Consider the following 20,405-nt stretch of genomic DNA (forward strand, 5'->3'; position numbering starts at 1 on the left):
GGCACACTATGGTTTCCCTTAAGGCACACTATTGGAAATTCTAAGTGAATGATGTACCAACAAAGTTTCCCGAAATGAAAAGTTTCCTAAACATGTCTTTTAAGAAAAGGTTTCCTAAAATGTTCTTTTAAGAAAAAGTTTCCTAAAAAGATAAGTTTATCCTATGAAAAGTGTAAACCAGGGTATGAAACAAGAAAAATTTATTTTTTGTGCAAACAAAATCTAAATCGCAAGATGCTTTAAATCTAAACCGCAAGATGCTTTTTCTAATGGTGAATGACTAAATACTACATGGTCATTAAGGTCCATGTGTTTAAAACCGAGTATAATAAACGAGAATTCTTTCAAAATAATAAATAATAAATGAGAATAATAACTGAAAACATGACATCCTAGCTACCTTAACCTATCTAGGTAAACGTTACTATCATTATAAAATAAAGGCAAGCATCTCTTCATCAATCATAATACTAATCTTTTACTATTCTTATAGTATTCATTAAGCAATTATTGAGCAGCTCTAGTTAACTTGTTTGTTTTTAGTAAAGTTTTTCTCAAAAATTATTAATTAAATAGTGATAATATTTAATTTGACATTAAATTATTCCATATGTGGTGTAATTAATGTATTATGTGACACAAAGGATAAAAAAAATTTCCCATTTGTGAATTGGATTGGACCAATATTTTAATGTGGTGTCATATATTAAATGACTATCAATTATTAGTTTCTTGGTTCACAACATTCACACCCAAAAACACCTACTCCAACCAACCCCTATTTCACATGAAAATGCAAAATTGATGCATCATAAAATAAAAATGCATGAAAATTTCCCATCTTCACATAATATTTGATTTCATTAGCCATGGAAATTCAAGATTTCATCATATTATCAGTAAGTTTCTTTGGTCTAATATCAGCAACCAAAACCACATTCAGTTTTATAAAATGGGTTTATGTCATGTTCTTGAGACCTCCAAAGAATTTGAAGGAAACATATGGTTCTTGGGCCATAATCACAGGCTGCACAGATGGAATTGGGAAATTCCTATCCTTCGAATTAGCTTCCAAAGGTCTTAATCTACTTCTCGTAGGCCGAAACCCGTCGAAATTGGAAGCAACAACGAAAGAAATCAAAGAAAAATACGGTGATATTGAGGTGAAAACGGTTGAAATTGATCTTGCCGAGTGCGGTAGTGACGAATTAGCCACGAAAATGGAGGGGGAAATGGAGGGATTGGATGTTGGGATATTGATAAATAATGCGGGTTTGGCTTATCCTTATTCGAGATATCTGCATGAGGTTGATTTGGAGCTTATGAATAGTGTTATAAATGTTAATGTAGAAGCGGCTACTTGGATTACGAGGTCTGTGATTTGTGCAATGTTGAAGAAGAACGAGAAGAAGAAGAAAGGTGCAATTGTGAATATTGGATCTGGATCTTCTGTTGTTGTTCCTTCGTTCCCGTTTAATTCTATCTATGCGTCGACCAAAGCGTATGTTTTTCTTACCCGAACCTCTATTTTGCTTCGATTCTTGTTGTCGTTATTGAAATTTAAGCGATATATAAATCATCTCGTACAAATTTTTTGGATCCATGAAATTAACTTCATCCCCTTTCATTAAAATAATTGAATTTAATTTACATTTTATTTCAATAAAATTATCGGTGCACAAAAATTTATTGGAATATTAACGTGAGACATAAGATAGGTGATGACAACTAAATAACATTATGTACAAAATATCCAATTTCATAACTGGGGTGATAGAAATGTGCATGACACATGAAATCCTTAAAAAATTACATTTTTGTTGAATGGGGCGCTTAGTTGGCATGTACGACTATCTTTTATATTATGTCAATATTCCAGTGAATTTTATATAAAAATTGTGTCGAAAATACTTTATTTTAGATCCTATTTATTTTTCGGAAAATATTGTATTTTAGAAAATATTAGATAAGGGAAAATTTTGTATTAAAAAATAAAATATTTTCCGATATTTGACAACAAAACCGGAAAATAGGAAGAAGTAGCGTGTGTCTAGTGTTTTTAAAAGGTTAAGAAGGAATGAAGTAGAGTTCCCAAATCTTAGAAAAATGTTTTACAGCTTTTCAAATGGGTAAAACATTACTCACTTTTGTCATAAATTTTTCTGTTAACTAACTTAAAATTTTCCATTGATTTATTTTTCTAAGCAAACAAATACCGAAAAATCAATAAAATATTTTGTTGCACAATATTTTCAAGCAAATAAAATCAAATATCAAAATTAAACGATGTTATTGAAAAAACAAATGTTCAGTGTAGTGGACGAGGCCAAGATTTTAAATTAGGGGAACTAATTTTAGTCCTGCCGTGGGACGCCAAGAGAGGTGTGGGTGAACGGAGGAAGAAGGGAGATTACATAAAAGAAAGGGTTTTAGACTTGAGAAAAGATGGACGAGATCGAATAGAAAAGAGGAGCTAATTCTGGAGGAGGCAACATCTTATTCGGAGTTTCGCCAAAGTAGAGGGCTCCAATCCCCAAGCATTAGACTGCCTCCACCACTAATTTAGTGAACTTTATAAAATATATTCTAAATTGGAGATATCCCCATCTTATAAATCTCTTATGGCCTTAAAATTTTCCATCAACCTGAACAGAAAATGCCCTTCTCCTAAATTTTTCCTTGTAAAAAAAAAATTTGTTTTCTATGTCAATAAATATTAATTGATTAAAGTGAGACACTATATATAAAGCAAAATTATTAATCTTAAAATTGATTAAAGATAATAAACTTTGGCTCTGTGATTAATTACAATTACAATATATTTCTCAGGTATCTAGCAATGTTCTCAAAATCCATCCATTTGGAGTACAAACATCAAGGAATTGATATTCAGTGCCAGGTTATTATACCTATTCCATTTCTAATTTACAATTTTAGTACTTTCAAATTTTAATTATATTAACTAGTATACTTTATGCTAATGAAATTTCAGATTCCACTATTTGTGGCCACAAAGATGACCAGGTTTAGAAAATCAAATATGATAGTTGCATCAACAGAGAAGTATGCTAAAGAAAGCATAAGATGTATTGGGTATGACCAAATCTGCATTCCTATTTTTTCACATTCTGTGCAATGCTTTCTACTCAAATTACTCCCCGATTCTCTAATCGATTGGTGTCAATTTCGTTTCTATCTCGGATTGCGGAACAAGGCATTAGCAAAAGCTCAAAATCAACGAAAAGTTCTATAGTGAACCGAATGTAGTGGATCCAGCAAATGAAAAAGGAAATGCATAACATATTATTAGAAAATGATCCGGGATAATAATAGAATTTCTACTTAAAGTATTAATAATAAGAGCCTAATTACTATTAGGATTTGCAAAAGATTTTTTTTCCAATATTTTTTTTATTATGGAAAATCAAAATAAGTGAGAGTTGACTTGGTTTTCAACTTTTAATTGTAATTTGCCACAATTGTATTACCAATATTTGATAATAAAGTGTAATACTTAAAATATAATATGGGAAGAGGAGATAGTGATAAATAATTAATTAGATTTATAGTAATGTAATTTCATGAATTAGGTTATAAATACACATGATTTCCTAAGTTAATAACTAAGAGTAAAATTCTAAGTGATAAATATAAAGACTAAGAAAACTTCTCTCTAACTAGAACATTGTTGAGATTATCCCTGACACCCCTCAAGCTGATAGCGGCAATGAACCATGAGACGGGATTGAAATAGCTAAATCGAGCACTAACCAGAGTCTTGGTAAGTACATCCGCAATCTAGTCATCATTAATAAAGCAGACAATCAAAAAACCGAAACTTACCTGTTATCAAACGAAACGATAGGCAAGATCAATATGCCTGGTCCGAGCATGAAACACGTGATTGCTAGTGAGATATATGGTACCGATATTGTCGCACCATAGTTGAATTGGGCAGGCTAAAGGGAAACCAAGATCATCAAGGAGAGCTCGAAGTCAAAGCAGTTCTGCAGTGGCATTTGTAACTTCTTTATACTCACTTTTCGTGGATGATCGCACAATGGTCAGTTGTTTTCATGTGTGCTCTGAGATTAAGCTTTTACCAAGGTAAACACAAAAAGCTCATGTAGAAAATCAATCATCAGGGCATCCGCCCCAGTCACTATCAAAGTAATAATGAATGTTCTGAATTTTGGTGAAGGATGGAACTAAACCATGATCTGAGGTGCCCTGGGTACAGCGAAGAACTTGTTTGACATATTTCTAGTGTTCATTAGTGGGGGTGAAGAAATTGACACAATTTTATTTACTGCAAAATAATGTCAGGGTGAGTTAGTGTGAGATATTAGAGTGCACCATCCATATGGCTTTCTTTTAATTTGAAATAGCCCACGAGATGTAATAATAGTACGATTCGGTGGTCTTGGAACAAGTGTCAATGTCCCATTGTGTCCAGTGCTTTAATTTCATCTAATATTGCCTTGCACCATTCAGGAACCTAGTTCGCCTTACTGAAGCGTGTAGGAAAAATAATAGGGTTACAGAAAACACTTAACGGAAATCGAACTGTGTCGTGGTAGGAAGCATTTTCTTGAAAGCGACGGATGTGCAATCTGAAATCCGTTCGCTCTCCAAGGTTAATACAGAAGCTTTCAAACTTATGCACTCAAAGTTGAAAGCAGTGGAATAGTAAAAGTATTTTAATTGCCCAGAAAACTTATGAATAGAAGAGATGGAAAAAACGGTATATTTACAAAGCTCAAAAACAGATTATATAATTGTTGTGAAAAAACTGAACATTAGAACATACAATTGAGGAAATAAAATAGGAGAATAAATCTCAAAATAGTGGAAAAAAATCAGAATCCTTTTTTGACTAAATAATTAGTTGAAGAAATATTCACAGGAGTAAAAAATATATTGTGAGAAAAAATAAAATAAAATCCGGGTCCAGTCCAGTCGGAAGGATGTCGCGTGAACAAGCAAGCGGTGTGATATATTCATCAAAACCCACTAAACATAATTAAAAAGGCTCAAAAGGCCCCAAACCAATATATATCCTTTTAAACGTTTGTAAGTTTCCATGCGGTGGGAAAGGAAAGGAAAAAGCTCCACTTTATATATATATATATATATATCATAGGCAGTGGCGAATACAAGATTACTCGGTTGGGGTGCCGATTTTACACATGTGTTCGGAAAAAAAAATTTGCTAAATCGAACTTGCTTAATTTTTTTATATATATATGCATGTTATAATTTGAATGGTCAAGAACCAATTTTAAGTATTAATGTACAATTTCTCAAAATTAAGCTAGATTTCGTTTAATATTCCAAACATGTAAAAATAATTTGAATTTAGGGAGGGCTAAACATGTAAAAAAAATTAAAAAATTTGATTTCAGATGGCCTAGCAGGCCAAAAAATTTTTAATAATTTGGATTTAAAGAGACCTAGGAGGCCAAAAAATTTAGAAATTTTGAATTTAGAGAGGCCTAACAGACCGAAAACAAATTAGAAATTTGGATTTAGGGAGTACCTAATAGGTCCAAAATGTTAAAATTTTGAATTTTGGACAAACCTAACACGTAATGGAATATATTTAATTTTTTTTATTAGTTCAATGCTAGTTTCTAAAAAAATTATACTACCATTTTTACATTTTTTTATTTTTAGCTTTAAAATTTTAAAATTTAATTTGAAAATTAAGTTGTTTGAGTCTCAAAAATAAGAAATTAATTTTTTTAATGGAAAATACATAATAAAAATAAATTCAAAAGTGTTATGAAAATAAATAAATAAATAATGGTAATATAATTTTATAATTATTAAAAAATAAAATTTAAATAAATAAATATTTTTATAAATATTTTTAACCATCTCATTTACTTTTTTAAACAATGAAATATTAATATATAGAATCTATATAAATTAATATGAGGGAAAGCTCAAACTACTCATAATTACGGCGGCAGGAGGGGCCTCTGCCCTCTGCCCCTGACCATAGGCTTAGTCTCAAAACTATTTCTCACAAAACATGTGGATCTATGTTGCCATTGCGATAAGAGGCAAAAATGGCTTCAAAACAACCTCTCAAGTTGAGTGTGGAATGCCTGAGCTACATTGGATATGCTTGATTTGGTGCATCTGTCGTTGTGGAAGCTGAGTTTGTCTAAGCAGATATAGACGAAGGAGTTGTACTACAGTCGGGGAAGAAATAACCTAATCTCCCCTACTTTGCTTGATTCCTTCCCACCTGGCCTTCGCCGATCATCAATACCAACAGGAGGCAAACAGACGTCTAAGCCCTAAGGTGCAATTCTTCTTCTTATTTGCTGTTTAACTTGGGAAATTGGGATTCATTCTTCTTATTAGCTGACAGTTGAAGGTTAGAACCATACACATTTGATAAATGCTATTTCAATTTTGATATTAATCTGACTTTCCAACCCTGAAACTGAATTTCATGTGCTTGGGGTTTGTTGATAACTCTGCCCAAGTTTAGAGTAAGTTTCGGGACTATTTGTAAGCTACTAGGAGACAGACGGTAATCAATCATTTCTAATTAGGTCCTAAGATAACTAATCTATATCTCTCAAGTAGTTTTGGATATATGATCTCACAATACTTGAAGTTGAATTGTTTTTTCTACTAATTGAGAGGACATACAGTACTTACAAGGAATTGAAAATGCATATAATTGTAGCTACATAATCTCTCCTACTAATGCAATTTACTGGTATAGTTCAATGGGCATATTTTTCTATTAGATGTTCATTTTCTCCGTCTTATGTCCTAATTTTATTTTTCACCTAGTTACTTCATGAATCCACTTAGGGAATTTGCCTCCAACTTATGGGTTCAATTCTCAGTTGAGGTGTTTAGTTTTTTTGTGAAGTGGGTTTATGTTCCTTAAATGATTTATGTTCTGGAAGAACATGGGAGGTTTGATTTTCTAGTTACCTGTATCTATAAACTGTTATTGAAATAGTTCTAGCTTTGGATTGCACTTCTGTGGCAGAAGGAAACATCTAGAATTAGTCCATAAACTGGAAAATCCTTGCATTATGTCCTGTTCAGTACAGAGTTCATATTAACTCTACATTTGGCGGCAATGATACATGCTGAGATGTATATACAGATGTGTTCCTATTTTTCTTGAATTTTCTGGCTCTCCATGTGGTTATTTGCTCTTAAAAGATATCTATTTTGTACACATGTTGTACCCGAAACTACAACCTTGTGTTACACAAACCAATACACCCTATTGCATTTGCTACCTTACTGCCATGATATGAATATTCACTTTTGTAGACTATGATGAATATTTGTATGTCCAGATTCATTCATTTTTTTATAGGTCTCTAATTTTCCTTTTTTCCAATGTATTAATTTCTATTATTTTGTAGCTTCTTATTATACTGTGATGTATTCTGTTCTTATTAAGATTATTCATTCTGTATTAATTTTCCAATTTGGTTAACCTATTTTAAACCTTATTCTACTCTATTGAATTTTACTTGTTTTTCTTCGTGGTATAAGGTTATAGAGTTGATGATTGTCTACTTAGAACATAATTGAATTCATTCTTAATCTTGCTTAAGCCCTTGTTCTTTGTGATACTGGAAACGCTAAGTAGTTTGTATTTTGCATAATTTGCAGTAGACATATGGTCGACTTGATCTCCCTTATGGCATCAGTTCAGTAAAGTTGCAAGCCATAATGCCATTGTGTTACTACAGGGCATAGAGTGTCTTAACAATGTTACATTCCAAATTTTGTAAGTAAATTCCAAAGACACTATATGCTAAATATATATTTAGAGTTAGAATCAATATGAACAGACTAATTACATTGATGGTCCTTTAGCTTTTAGGACTGTATATAACTTCAATTTGTAACAATGAGCTACCTTAGCTTTAGTTTTCATTTTTGTTTTTCTTCTATTATGCAGCAATGGAAGTAACAGGTATTTTAGCTGCTTTATCATCTCCATGACAGGATTTTTTTGCCTTTCGGTATGATATGCTCCCCATTGACTGAAGGAGGAAGCTGAAAGCGAGTTTCTAATCTTGTCTCTTTGCGTTTTGCAACTCTTTCTTCAGTCCTAAAGAAGAATGGAGAAGGTATGGTTGGTGATTTTGCTTTGCTTCCATTTGATTTAGTGCGGCTGCCATACAAAAAATTTAGGATGATTTAGTAAATGATGTTAGAGAAAGAAATATGAGGATAAGCATTTGAGTTGTTGTAAAATATGAAGAGTGATAAAATTCAAATAGGAAGTTCTTACTCTCGAGAGAGAGAGAGCAAATTTTGAGGTTAGCTTCTTGTTGTTGATCAAGTCCCCTACCAAACTCTTACTCTTTGACTTTGGGATTTTGGAAGCTCTACTTTGAGCGGATGATGAAGTCATCTGCCTTTTATTAATTGGCAAGGGTATGATGTTCTTCTGTAGAGCCACCTCTTCCTTTTCTTCTTCAGGAAGGATGATTTCAGTTTCTACTACCATTTCTTCTTGAGGAATGGTATAAACTGTGGTTTCAGTTTGAGGAACATTAGTATCAGTCATTTCTTCTCCAGGAATACAAGCATTTTGTTGCTTGGAAGCTCTCTCCTGGTAGAGCGATTCAAAAAAAGCGGTAGTTCGAGCCACAAAACCAGGAGTAGAAAGTTGTTGAACTTCCTCCAAATAGGGATTGCAGGAGAAAGGAGACCTTTTCTCCCAAGCTAAGGATTGGGACATGAATCCTCCAAGGTAGATTGAATCCATGAAAGAATGAAAGAAAGGAGAGCCTCCTTGATCCAAAAATAGAGTAACGAGAAGAGAAGTGAAAGCTAAAGGAATAGAAAGAAGGAAGAGTTTGAGTGTACAATAGATAGGAGGCTCACAAGTAAAAGGTAGTAGTATATATATAGGTTTCTGAATACAGAGAGAGATTAATGGAAATAACGGAGAGAGATTAATGATAATTTGAATATTGTATATAGTTGATTGGACACAACTTCTTCCAAGAGCAGTTTTGTATTTTGAATATATATTCTGCTGAATTGCACATTAATTCAACACTGATTGGGTTTTTACTTTCCTAAATTACTGTAAATTACTATCAATTTTGAATATAAATTACTGTCAAATACATTTCTTACCTAAATTACATCCCAAATATGGTGGTGCTACACATTAATCCAACACTCAGTCCCGCTCAATTGGACCCTAATGAACAAGTTGTATTTGGACCTTAACCATTAGATTTAATCTTATTCAATCCTGCGGTCTGAAGAATTAGATAATTAAAACATTATTAAACATATTTTATTATTTTTAATCCCAATAATCTTTAATTCATTCCTAAAAACAAGCAACCTAGCAAGGCCTTCCTCATCTTGTTGATCGTTCTTCTTGGACTATGCCAGAGAAAGAACAGATGAACTGTATTCTTGGATTTCACTGGATAATTAAACAGAGTAATTAACCTGAAATTTTATATCCCTCAAGGTTCTTGCTGTTACCTTTTCTATCTCTGTTGGAAAAAAAACACAACTGCGGTAATGATGAAATAAATATGAAAGGGAATTGATGTTGCAGAAAAATGCTTGTGCCTTTTGCTTTCCAACATTCTAAAAGTAGAAAATTTTACTTCCATTTGCAGCTAGAAAAGAAAGCATTCCAAAATGTGCATTTTAGATCTGTTAGAAATCGTAATGTTGAAAAAAAAATCCAGGAAAAAATTTCTCTTGCTAAGTTGCTATGAGTGGAAAGGCTCTTGTTCTCTCCTATTCGGCTCTTTTGTACTTCTCGTCTGTAGGAATCCGAATCTCTCTAAGAGAAGAGCAGGTTTTTCATTATTTTAAAAAAATTCAATACTCTTTTTCTGAATTTTTTTCTCCAGTTGGACTGTTGTTTTTGTTCAACAGTTTGAACAATTTCCCTGCAATTTGTTGACAGAAAAAGGTATTGAAATTCCAAAAAGCCATGGTTTCTCTCTCAAGTGTTCTTCCATCTCTCTCCAACGGAAATGTAGTGGTGTATAAGTTAACAATTGCTTATTTTTAGGAATACTTTAATTGATTAAAAAGGAAAAAGAAAAAAGAAAAATTAAATAACATCTAATTGACAAACTTTTACACCGTAGGATTATAGTTTGGTTAATCTAATGGTTAAGGTCCAAATACAATTTGGTCATTAGGGTCCAATTGAGCGGGACTGATCCAACACTAATTGGGTTTAGAAATTTGACTTTTCTTTTAATCTTTCCATTACACCATATTCAATCGTTTCCTTTTCGACACAGGTTTTTGGCTTTCCTTTTCATCCATCTAGTCAATGAATATTTACGCTGCACCACATCATCACCGCAATCAATGAACGTTTCTTTCCTTTTCTCTACCTTCCACATCACTAATTCACAAAAATTACATACCGGTAAAAAAAAATTACATATCTCTTTTTCACTTTTATGCACTAAATTAAATTTCAATTTTTAACATTAGGAAAATTTAATTCTCATTAAGTTTAAAATATGAATAAAATAAAGTCTTAAAATATATCAATACAATTTAATTCAAATTTATTGTATATACTACTTCCTTTATACACATATACTAACTCAATATTTTTAACTTCAAAATTACCACTTGTTGGCGATATTTTCAAAATATCCCAATTTTCAACCTTGATACGCGTTTGCGGGGATTAAAAATGGTAAAAATAATGTGGGCGTGCCAGAGAAGCTATTTCTCAAAGGATAAAATGGTAATTGAATAAAATATAGTGCGTCTAAATTACTTGAATTCTAAACGAAAAGCGATTGACGACTATTACAAGGACTGAAAATAAAAACAACGGTCTTGGGCCCCGACGTTACTTGACAGGTCAGTCGGAAAAACAATTTTTAAGATAAGTATCAAAAATAAAAGCAATAAAACAACACAAAGATATAAATTTTTTAATTTTCTTTTATAGTTTTATTGATTTTGTAAATATTTTTCAATGTTTTTTGTATTACAAATAATAATAAAGCATGAAAATTACAACTTAAAAGAAATAATAACTTTAAATCTAGAAATGTAAATAAGTCATAAAAACAAATATGTACGGGATGAAATAAAATTAAACCGATCTCTTTGATGTTGTTGGGATGCGTGAAATTGAGGATTGGAACTCTGGCAAATCGGCTCGGGGGTTGTTGCGTTGTCCAGGTAATTCTAGGTAAATTCGAAGCAATTCGGAGAGTTCAGGGACTTAAACCGAAATTTACCACCAAGCTGCACTTTGTGGAACAAAAACAGTGATTTTTTGGGACTTTCTGGCTCAATTTCGGGAGCCGTAGAGGTCGGATTATAGCGAAACGAAGGCTAGTATTTAAAGCTAGTGTGTAAAGGAAGGGTTTAGAACTGGAATTTTGGGAAAAGGTCGAGTAAATGAGTCGGAATAAATTATTGTAAATGGGGTGACAGAATAATTGTTTGATGGTTGAAAAACCAAAAGCTTGATTCTGTTTCGTAAAGGGTGTTTTAAGGACGATTAAGAAGGCTATAAGGGGTCGTTTTTTACGAAATAAAAATTGAGAATTCGATAATTGATGTCAATAAAGAGATTAAAATTAATTTGGGCTAAAATGATTAGCTAACGAACTCAAAATAAAATTTGGAAAACGGCTCACCAGAAAAGTTGTTTGATGAATTTTTCAATCATGAAAAACTCAAAAGCTTGTTTCTAGGTCTTTTTAATTGATTGAGATCAATAAAAAGTTTCTAAACATGATTTAGAATAGGTGTGTAAACTGAGAATTGCTCGAAAATGGGGTTTCAATGATCTCGGTTTCACGAAAAATGCTTAAAGCTCGGAGGAAAATGACAATGGTGAAATTTGATTTAGGCTAAGAGAGTTCGAATCGAGATTTGGGTAATGATCTAAATGACTTAACTAAGAGATTGTATAAAACGATTTGAGAACTGATTGAGTAAACTAAAAGAATTTTGGATTTGAAATTTCTGAAAATTGGAAGCTTTTATGAGGAACTGGAGATTGAAGAACTGATTCCGGAAATTGAGAATTTGTTTAAACTAATTAGATGCTAAAAAACGATTTCTACGAACCTAAAGATTGATAAAATGGCCGATTTTGGCAAGGAATTTGAGAGACAAATTGAGTTGTCATGTGTTTGATTGATTTTTGAGTGGACATTGGAATGAAAGAGTTGAGTAGGATTTTGAGCAACAAATTCCATGTTCGTGGCCCTTAAATTTCTCATACATGATCCATTACCTTCCCATAAGTTAAAGAAAGAAAATGGGTGAGTTGGGAGTTGGAAAAATGGAGATAATGCCGTGAAATACCTGAAATATGCAGACAAATTCAAACCCGTTTTTCTGCATTAATGCTCTTTGAAAAATTCTACGGGCTTCGTTACAGCTCTGTTTTGCTCCGTTTTTTATATTCCGGAAAGCCAACATCCCGAACTTTCTGAAAGAAATACTGACTGTCCGATACCTTGCTGTTTCGGGGTCCGTTTTCATAGTCGAAGTTGCTGAAAAAATGGTGCAAATTTGCCCCTGATTTTTATTTTTTCTTTTTATTTTTTTTTTATTTCTGTTTTCTTTTTTTATAATAATCTTTTGATATTATTTTCTATTTTTTTATCATATTTTTATTTTGTTGAGAGATGAATTTAATTAAATAAAAAAAACTATAGAGTAAAATTATAACCTATGTTAAAAATATAAAAATTAAATTATCCCAACACCATTCTTGTTGATACATTCTATAAGCCAACATCAATTTTATTCCTATTGAATTTTAGGTATAAACTTAATCTTCAAATTCACAATTTTTCACAAATTAACCAAAATATAATCGGTTCTTATAATATCTAAAATTTATAAAAAAAAATTAGATTGAGTTAACTTATTAAAACCAAACCCTGCCACTAAAACCATCAGCTTCCACCTAACACGCTTGAGAAATTAAGCTTCCAATAAATAGGGCTAAATTTCATTAATGATGTATAACATTTGCCTCATTTCACATTTGGATGTACATTATTCATTTTGTCTCATTAATATATACGATATTATAGGTGACCTCCCACTTTGGTGTACACAGATCCGGTCCCGATAATTTATGAGCCTATGGCGAAATAAAAGATAAGAACCCTTTTAATAAACAAAATTATTATTTCATTAATAATTATACAGTACGTATTATTACGTTCACTAAATATACTTATATTTATCCAAAATCAAAAAGATGTTTCACAATTTTTTAAATTAACTCCTAACCTATATTCAAAAAAACAATTGGACCCTTTTGAAGTCTAAAATGTAAATTATTTGGACCATTTAAAGCATAACTAGTATTAATACATGCATATAAAAAAATTACACATATTTATAGACCTAAATTAAAATCTTAGGGCTTTTGAAGTCTAAAATATCAATTATTTGGACCCTTTAAAACCTAAATAGCATAGTTATTAATATATGTATATATAAAAAAAAAAGTTACTCCCTATATTTATAGACCTAAAATTATTTTTGCCCCCCTATAGCCTTGGACTCTAGGCCGGTGCACTTCCGGCCTAGGTCCAGGAAATGACCGGTCAACGTCTGGTCAATGTCACCTCATTATTTTTCAAGTACACATTTAAAAAAGTGGGACACTCTTTTTATACAATTACTAAAATATCATTCTCTCATGGAATTATTACCATTATCTCTTTTTAAACGTGGCAATTTCTGATACGAAAACACGATTTTTAGAGATAACCCGACTGACACCACTCGATTTATACAAAAATCATTTTTCTAGTATTTATAACATAAAAAACCATATGGAACATATATATGAGATAACACGATTTTGGCACGGAACACGAATCCATATTCCACCATTTCGTTCTTTATTTTTTCTATGAAATTTGTATTATACAATTGGTGGAATAATGATTCCAAAGTTAAACCTAGTAATAGCTATTCCATCACTCATAATTTTTTATTTTAAAATTAACCTTCTCACATTTATTGATAATTTGGTTCACATTTCATACAAAAATAGTAAAAATGCGAAAAACGGAAAAAAAAAGCTTGAAAAACAGTAAAAATTAGAAAAGTTGAAAATGTGAAAAATTATAAAACTTTAAAAACGATAAAAAAAGTAAAAACGATAAAAAGTCAGACGTGAATAAACATGATAAAGATTATGTTAACTGATTTTTTTTTGTTTTTAACTATTTTTCTTTTTCATGTTTATACCGTTTTCTCGTTTTTTCGCATTTTTCTGCTTTATCGTTTTTCACGTTTTTCCTTAAGTAATATATATTAATTATTTAAATAATTTACAGTAATTATTAAATTAGTATTCCATATAGTCTTATTCATTTTTTTTAAAAAGGGAAAAAGCATCATTAAGGCTCATCATCTTTTATTTTTTAGTTCATTAAGCCATTGATATTTTATTTGGATACATTAAGCCTTTGTCATTTATTTTTGGTCCCATTAAGCTCTTGATGATAAAAAAAAAAATCAAATTTGAACATAAAACTCGGTTAACAGAGTGTTTTTTTTTTCATTGTTTTAAAGCAGTTTTGGATGTATGATGTAGAAAAATTGTAAAAACCTTAATTCAAACTATAATTTTCTTTATAATTTCAAAGACATATGAAATTAATAACGACCAGAATTAGATGTCCACAACTTACTAATTCGATAAACAAGGGCTTAATGAGACTAAAAATAAATAATCAATGGCTTAATGTATCCAAACAAAAGATCAATGACTTAATGTAAAAAAAAATGAAAGTTGAGATGCCTAATGATGTTTTTTGCCTTTAAAGAATACATATTCTATTCATGGGTAGACCTGTCCATGGGTCAGGTTGGACCGGGTCTACCGGGTTTTCATGTAAAAATACCCAAACTCAACCCACCCACTATTAATTTAGGTAGGCTCGAGCCGAACTGGGCTCGAGTTTAAAATCAAATATCAAGCCCAACCCATATAAACACACCTAAAAATATATACATAATTTTTAATTATAAAAAATAAAATTTATACTTAAAATTAAATATTTAATATATAAATTAATAATTAAATTAATAGACGTGTCGGGCTGGATCCGTGCTATTTTTATTAATCCCAAACTCATTCAAAAAATAAGTGGACTTTAACGGGCCTGGGCCGACAATCAATTTTCATTATCCAAGTCTGACACAAAAGACATGGGTCTAGATAGCAGGGCGGGTACCTAAACCTGTGGACAGGTCTATTATTGAGTAATACTAATTTTATTCCATTTCATGTGAAACAATGCCTAAGTTCCATTTTACAATGGATTAAAGCCCTATTCAGTCCAAACGGTATCCAAAATTTTATCGTGTGTTATTATTTGGGAACATTTGACATCTGAAGTATTTCCATATGTGAGATTTGATCCATTTTAGAAGAAAAATTATCCGATTTGTTAAATTTTGTACATGACACATTTTATAACACGTGATATATATCTGTACCAATTTTTTTTTATTTTTTTTCCTATTATTTTATCAACATATAAAATTTATATGAAGGAAAATAATTAGCCAGTATACATGACACATGTTAAAACTTATATCATGTAAGAAGAATAGGTAGAGACTATACTTACTTTTGTTACTATTAACAAAAGTTATGTCAGGTATGGAATAGCATATTGAGTAAAGGCTTAATATATCATTTGCCCCCTCAACTTGTCCAAAAAGCTTAATCGGTCCCCTAAATTTTCAAAGTGTCTCAATAGCCCTCTGAATTTGCATAAAATATCCAGTTAGCCCTCCTGAACTTGCGTAAAATGTAATCAATTGATCACTCGATCGCAAAAAAGTAAGTTATGTATTCCACGCATCTTAAAAAAAGTAAAACAACTAAAATCGGAGTATGTGATTCTAATATTAGAGAAGAAACGTTTTATAGTTAAGCAGTGCAATACATCTTCTATATTTAACTTACTTTTTTACAATTGAGTAATCAATTGATTACATTTTACGCAAGTTTAAGAGACTAACTGGGTATTTTATATAAATTCAGGGGTTATCCAGACACTTTGAAAATTCAGGGGACCAGTCAAGTTTTTTTTGAAAAAATTAAGTCGGCAAATGATGTATTAAGCCTTAAGTAAATGTTACAGTATGTCAAATCACAAATAAGTCTTTATGCGTTTTACAAACGGTTGAAATCAACACTGCTAAGTTGAAATCTTCATTTTCATTTTCCATACTTTGCTTGATTCCTTCTCAATCTCTAATCTCCACCTCGCCTTCGCCGATCATCACTACCGACAGGAGGCAAACGGACGTCTAAGCCCTAAGGTGCAATTCTTCTTCTTCTTATTAGCTGTTTATCTTGGGAAATTGGGATTCGATCTTCTTTTTAGCTGTCAGTTGAAGCTTAGACCCAAACACATTTGATAAATGCTAATCCAATTTTTATATCAATCTGAGTTGCCATACTCAAAATTTGCTAATCCAATTTTGATATCAATCTGAGTTGCCATACTCAAAATTCATGATGACGATACTATGATTCCTTGGAGAGAAGTTAAAATAATCTCTGCTATTAGATGTGTAAGGCATATTTTGACTCAGAATGCTAGAAAGGAACATGTGGATTCAGTTTAGTATATACTATCTGTTGAAACTTGGCATGCCATGCCATGATTGATGTGGCTTTAGGATGCACACTTCAAATACTTGAAAGGTGGATATCTTTATCTAAGTAAGGATATTTTATTAGTTGGACAACCCTGAAACTGAATTTCATGTGCTTTGGGTTTGTTGGTAACTCTGTCCAAGTTTGGACTAAGTTTTGGGACTATTTAATTGTAAGCTACTATTAAAAGGTTAACTATCTTTGTGTTGATGTCACCTTTTCTTTTCACCATAAATATCAGAAAATGAAGGATATTATTAGTATTAGCTACATGTATTATTTTGAAGGTAGAAGAGAAAATGGTGGTTGTGATAAGTTCAAAGATAGGAGAAGCATTGCCATTTGTAGGCTAAGACTGCTATGTCTGGTGGAATGAGTCCTTTTGTGTTTGTTGTTATACTGATGCTCTTGCTACTCTCTTTCTCTTCCCTTTTTCATTCTTATTTCGTAGACATGAAAGGTCCATATAATATTTACTCTCTTTGTTTAATTTCTTCTGTTTTTTGCTATAGAAAAATTCTTATATGTTATGTGTTGTGATTTATACTGCATGGTAGAACAATCTCTCTTCACCTTTCATCTTTTATTGCGTTTCTGCTTCTTGGGTTTTATAGAAGTTGCTAACCCAACCATCTCTCTTCACTTGCCGACTACATTTTTTTGTTAGGTGTGCCAAAGGTAATTATAGAAGTTGCTAACCTTTTTCATGTTATCAAAAACTAGTAAACTAAGTAGTGGGGAGTTCAAATCGTTATTGTACGCATTTCAAGTTAAAACAACATTTAAACATAATAATAAATACTACACATTATCAAAATTTATTTATCACCATAAACTCTCTTTCTTGTGTATTGTGTCCTGCTTGACAAAGTGGAGATAGAATAGTGTTGCTAATTGTTACACTTACACAATCCAAAGCTATATATACTACTAGCTAGATTAGAACTTGTAGGAGGAAAAATTATCGATCATGAACGTATGGGTGGTGGCTCAGGAATCAGGCCTTTATTCCTATAAATTTTGAATCGGATCGGACAGGTGGCAGGGAATTGAAAGAAGCCAATTGCAGCACTACTAATTTGTCCCATATGGTTGAAGATGAAAAATAATCCAACCTTGTTCTGTCCCGCTCCCAATATGTATAATTTGTCGTTCTGATTCGCTCCCCATTGACTGAAGGAGGAAGCTGAAAGCGAGTTTCTAATCTTGCCTCTTTGCGTTTTGCAGCTCTTTCTTCTGTCCTAAAGAAGAATGGAGAAGGTATGGTTGGTGATTTTGCTCTGCTTCCATTTGATTTCGTGCGGCTGCCATACAACAAATTTAGGATGATTTAGTAAATGATATTAGAGAAATAAAATATGAGGAGTGATAAAATTGAAATAGCAAGTTCTTACTCTCCAGATAGAGCAGATTTTGAGGTTAGCTTCTTGTTGTTGATCAAGTCCCCTGCCAAACTCTTACTCTTTGACTTTGGGATTTTGGAAGCTCTACTTTGAGTGTTCATCTGCCTTTTATTAAGTGGCAAGGGCATGGTGTTCTTTTGTAGAGCCACCTCTTCCTTGTCTTCTTGTTCTTCAGGAAGGCTGATTTCAGTTTCTACTACCATTCCTTCCTGATGAATGGTAGAAAGTGTGGTTTCAGTTTGAGGAACATTAGTATCAGCCATTTCTTCTTCAGGAATACAAGCATTCAGTTGCTTGGCAGCTCTCTCCTGGTAGAGCGATTCAAAGAAAGCGGTTGTTCGAGCGACAAAACCAGGAGTAGAAAGTTGCTGAGCTTCCTCCAAATAGGGATTGCGGGAGAAAGGAGACCTCTTCTCCCAAGCTAAGGATTGGGACATGAATCCTCCAAGGTAGATTGAATCCATGAAAGAATGAAAGAAAGGAGAGCCTCCTTGATGCAAAAATAGAGTAACAAAGAGAAGTGAAAGCTAAAGGAATAGAAAGAAGGAAGAGTTTGTGTGTAGAATACAAACGAGGCTCACAAGTAAAAGGGAGCAGTATATATATAGGTTTCTGAATACAGAGAGAGATTAATGGAAATAACGGAGATAGATTAATGATAATTTGAATATTGTATATAGTTGACTGGACACGGCTTCTTCTAAGAGCAATTCTTCAAAGGTATTTTGAATATAAATTCTGCTAGATTGCATTTTAATCCAACACTAATTGAGTTTTTACTTTCCTAAATTACTGTAAATTACATTCCTTATTGTCAATTTTGAATATAAATTACTGTCTATTACATTTCTTACCTAAATTACATCCCAAATGTGGTGGTGTTACACATTAATCCAACACTAATTGGGTTTAGAAATTTGACTTTCCTTTTAATCTTTCCATTACACCATATTCATCATTATAACAATCTTGACACAGGTTTTTGGCTTTCCTTTTCTGTACCCAATGAACGTTTCTTGACATCATATTCGTCAATGAACATCATCACATCATCACCGCAGTCAATGAATGTTTCTTTCCTTTTCTGTACCCAATGAACGTTTCTTTCCTTTTTTCTACCTTCCACATCACTAATGCACAAAAATTAAATACAGTTAAAAAAATACATATCTATTTTTCACTTTTATACACTAAATTAAATTTCAATTTTTAACCTTAGAAAAATTTAATTCTCGTTAAGTTTAAAATGTGAATGAAATAAAGTCTTAAAATATATCAATACACTTTTTTTTTTTTTTTGAAAAGATATCAATACACTTTTTAATTCAAATTTATTGTATATACTTCCTTTATACACATATACTAACTCAATATTTTTAACTTCAAAATTACCATTATTGTTAATATCATCTACTCTTAAAGTTAATTGCCAACATCAATTTTATTTGTATCGAATTTTAGATATAAACTTGTTGGGGGCTAATTTAAACTTTTTATGTTTTAGCATAGGTTATAATTTTTACTCTATAGTTATTTTGTTTTAATTCATTTTGCAACAAAATAAAAATGTGATAAAAAATAGAAAATAATATCAAAAGATGATTATAAAAAGAAAAGAAAAAGAAATAATAAAAATCAGGGGCAAATTTGCATCATTTTTTCAGCAACCTGTCCAGCAACTTCGACAACGATAACGGACCCCGAAACAGTAAGATATCAGACAATCAGTATTTTTTTCATAAAGTTCGGGATGTTAGCTTTCCGGAATGTCAAAAACGAAGCAAAACGGAGCTATAACGAAGCCGGTAGAATTTGTCAAAGAGCACTTTCACGACCTTAACTCCATTTTTCCAGCTCCTAACTCACCCGTGTTCTTTCTTTAACTTATGGAAAGGTAATGAGATCATGGATGAGAAATTTAAGAGCCACTAACATGAGATTTGTTGCTCAAAATCCTATAAATAGAGCTCATTTCCTTCATTCTCAGACTCCACTCAAAATCAATCAAACACAGAACAAACCAATTCGTCTAATGAATTCTTTGTCAAAATCGGTCATTTTATCAATCCTTAGGTTCTTAGAAATCATCCTTTAGCATCTAATTAGTCTAAACAATGTCTTAATTTCCAGAATTAGTTCTTCAATCTTGTTCTTCAATCTCCAGTTGCTCAGAAAAGCTTCCAATTTTCAGAAACTTCAAATCCGAAATTCTCTTGGTTTACTCAATCAATTCTCAAATCGTTTTTTGCAATCTCTTAGTTAAATCATTTAGATCATTACCCAATTCTCGATTCGAGCTCTCTTAATCTAAATCAAAT

The 20,405-nt window shown here is 31.8% G+C and overlaps 1 protein-coding gene across 1 annotated transcript; it reads left to right on the forward strand.

Moving 5' to 3' along the window:
• Positions 1 to 715: 715 nt before the first annotated feature.
• Positions 716 to 3,518, forward strand: LOC136230259 (very-long-chain 3-oxoacyl-CoA reductase 1-like). The gene is made up of 3 exons (XM_066019280.1): positions 716 to 1,501; positions 2,830 to 2,899; positions 2,993 to 3,518. Exons 1-3 carry the CDS (start codon positions 870 to 872, stop codon positions 3,251 to 3,253), a joined length of 963 nt encoding a protein of 320 aa, XP_065875352.1. The 5' UTR covers positions 716 to 869; the 3' UTR covers positions 3,254 to 3,518.
• The last annotated feature ends 16,887 nt before the right edge of the window (positions 3,519 to 20,405 follow it).

Source organism: Euphorbia lathyris, chromosome 5, assembly GCF_963576675.1.
Source record: "Euphorbia lathyris chromosome 5, ddEupLath1.1, whole genome shotgun sequence".
In the NCBI taxonomy this organism is placed as follows: domain Eukaryota; kingdom Viridiplantae; phylum Streptophyta; class Magnoliopsida; order Malpighiales; family Euphorbiaceae; genus Euphorbia; species Euphorbia lathyris.

What these genes read in the sequence shown, in the direction of transcription:
- LOC136230259 (XM_066019280.1), top strand. Translation starts at nt 870, where the DNA reads ATGGAAATTCAAGATTTCATCATATTATCAGTAAGTTTCTTTGGTCTA. An exon ending in ATCTATGCGTCGACCAAAGC is followed by an intron (nt 1,502 to 2,829) that starts GTATGTTTTTCT and finishes TATATTTCTCAG; the next exon opens with GTATCTAGCAATGTTCTCAA. An exon ending in GAATTGATATTCAGTGCCAG is followed by an intron (nt 2,900 to 2,992) that starts GTTATTATACCT and finishes ATGAAATTTCAG; the next exon opens with ATTCCACTATTTGTGGCCAC.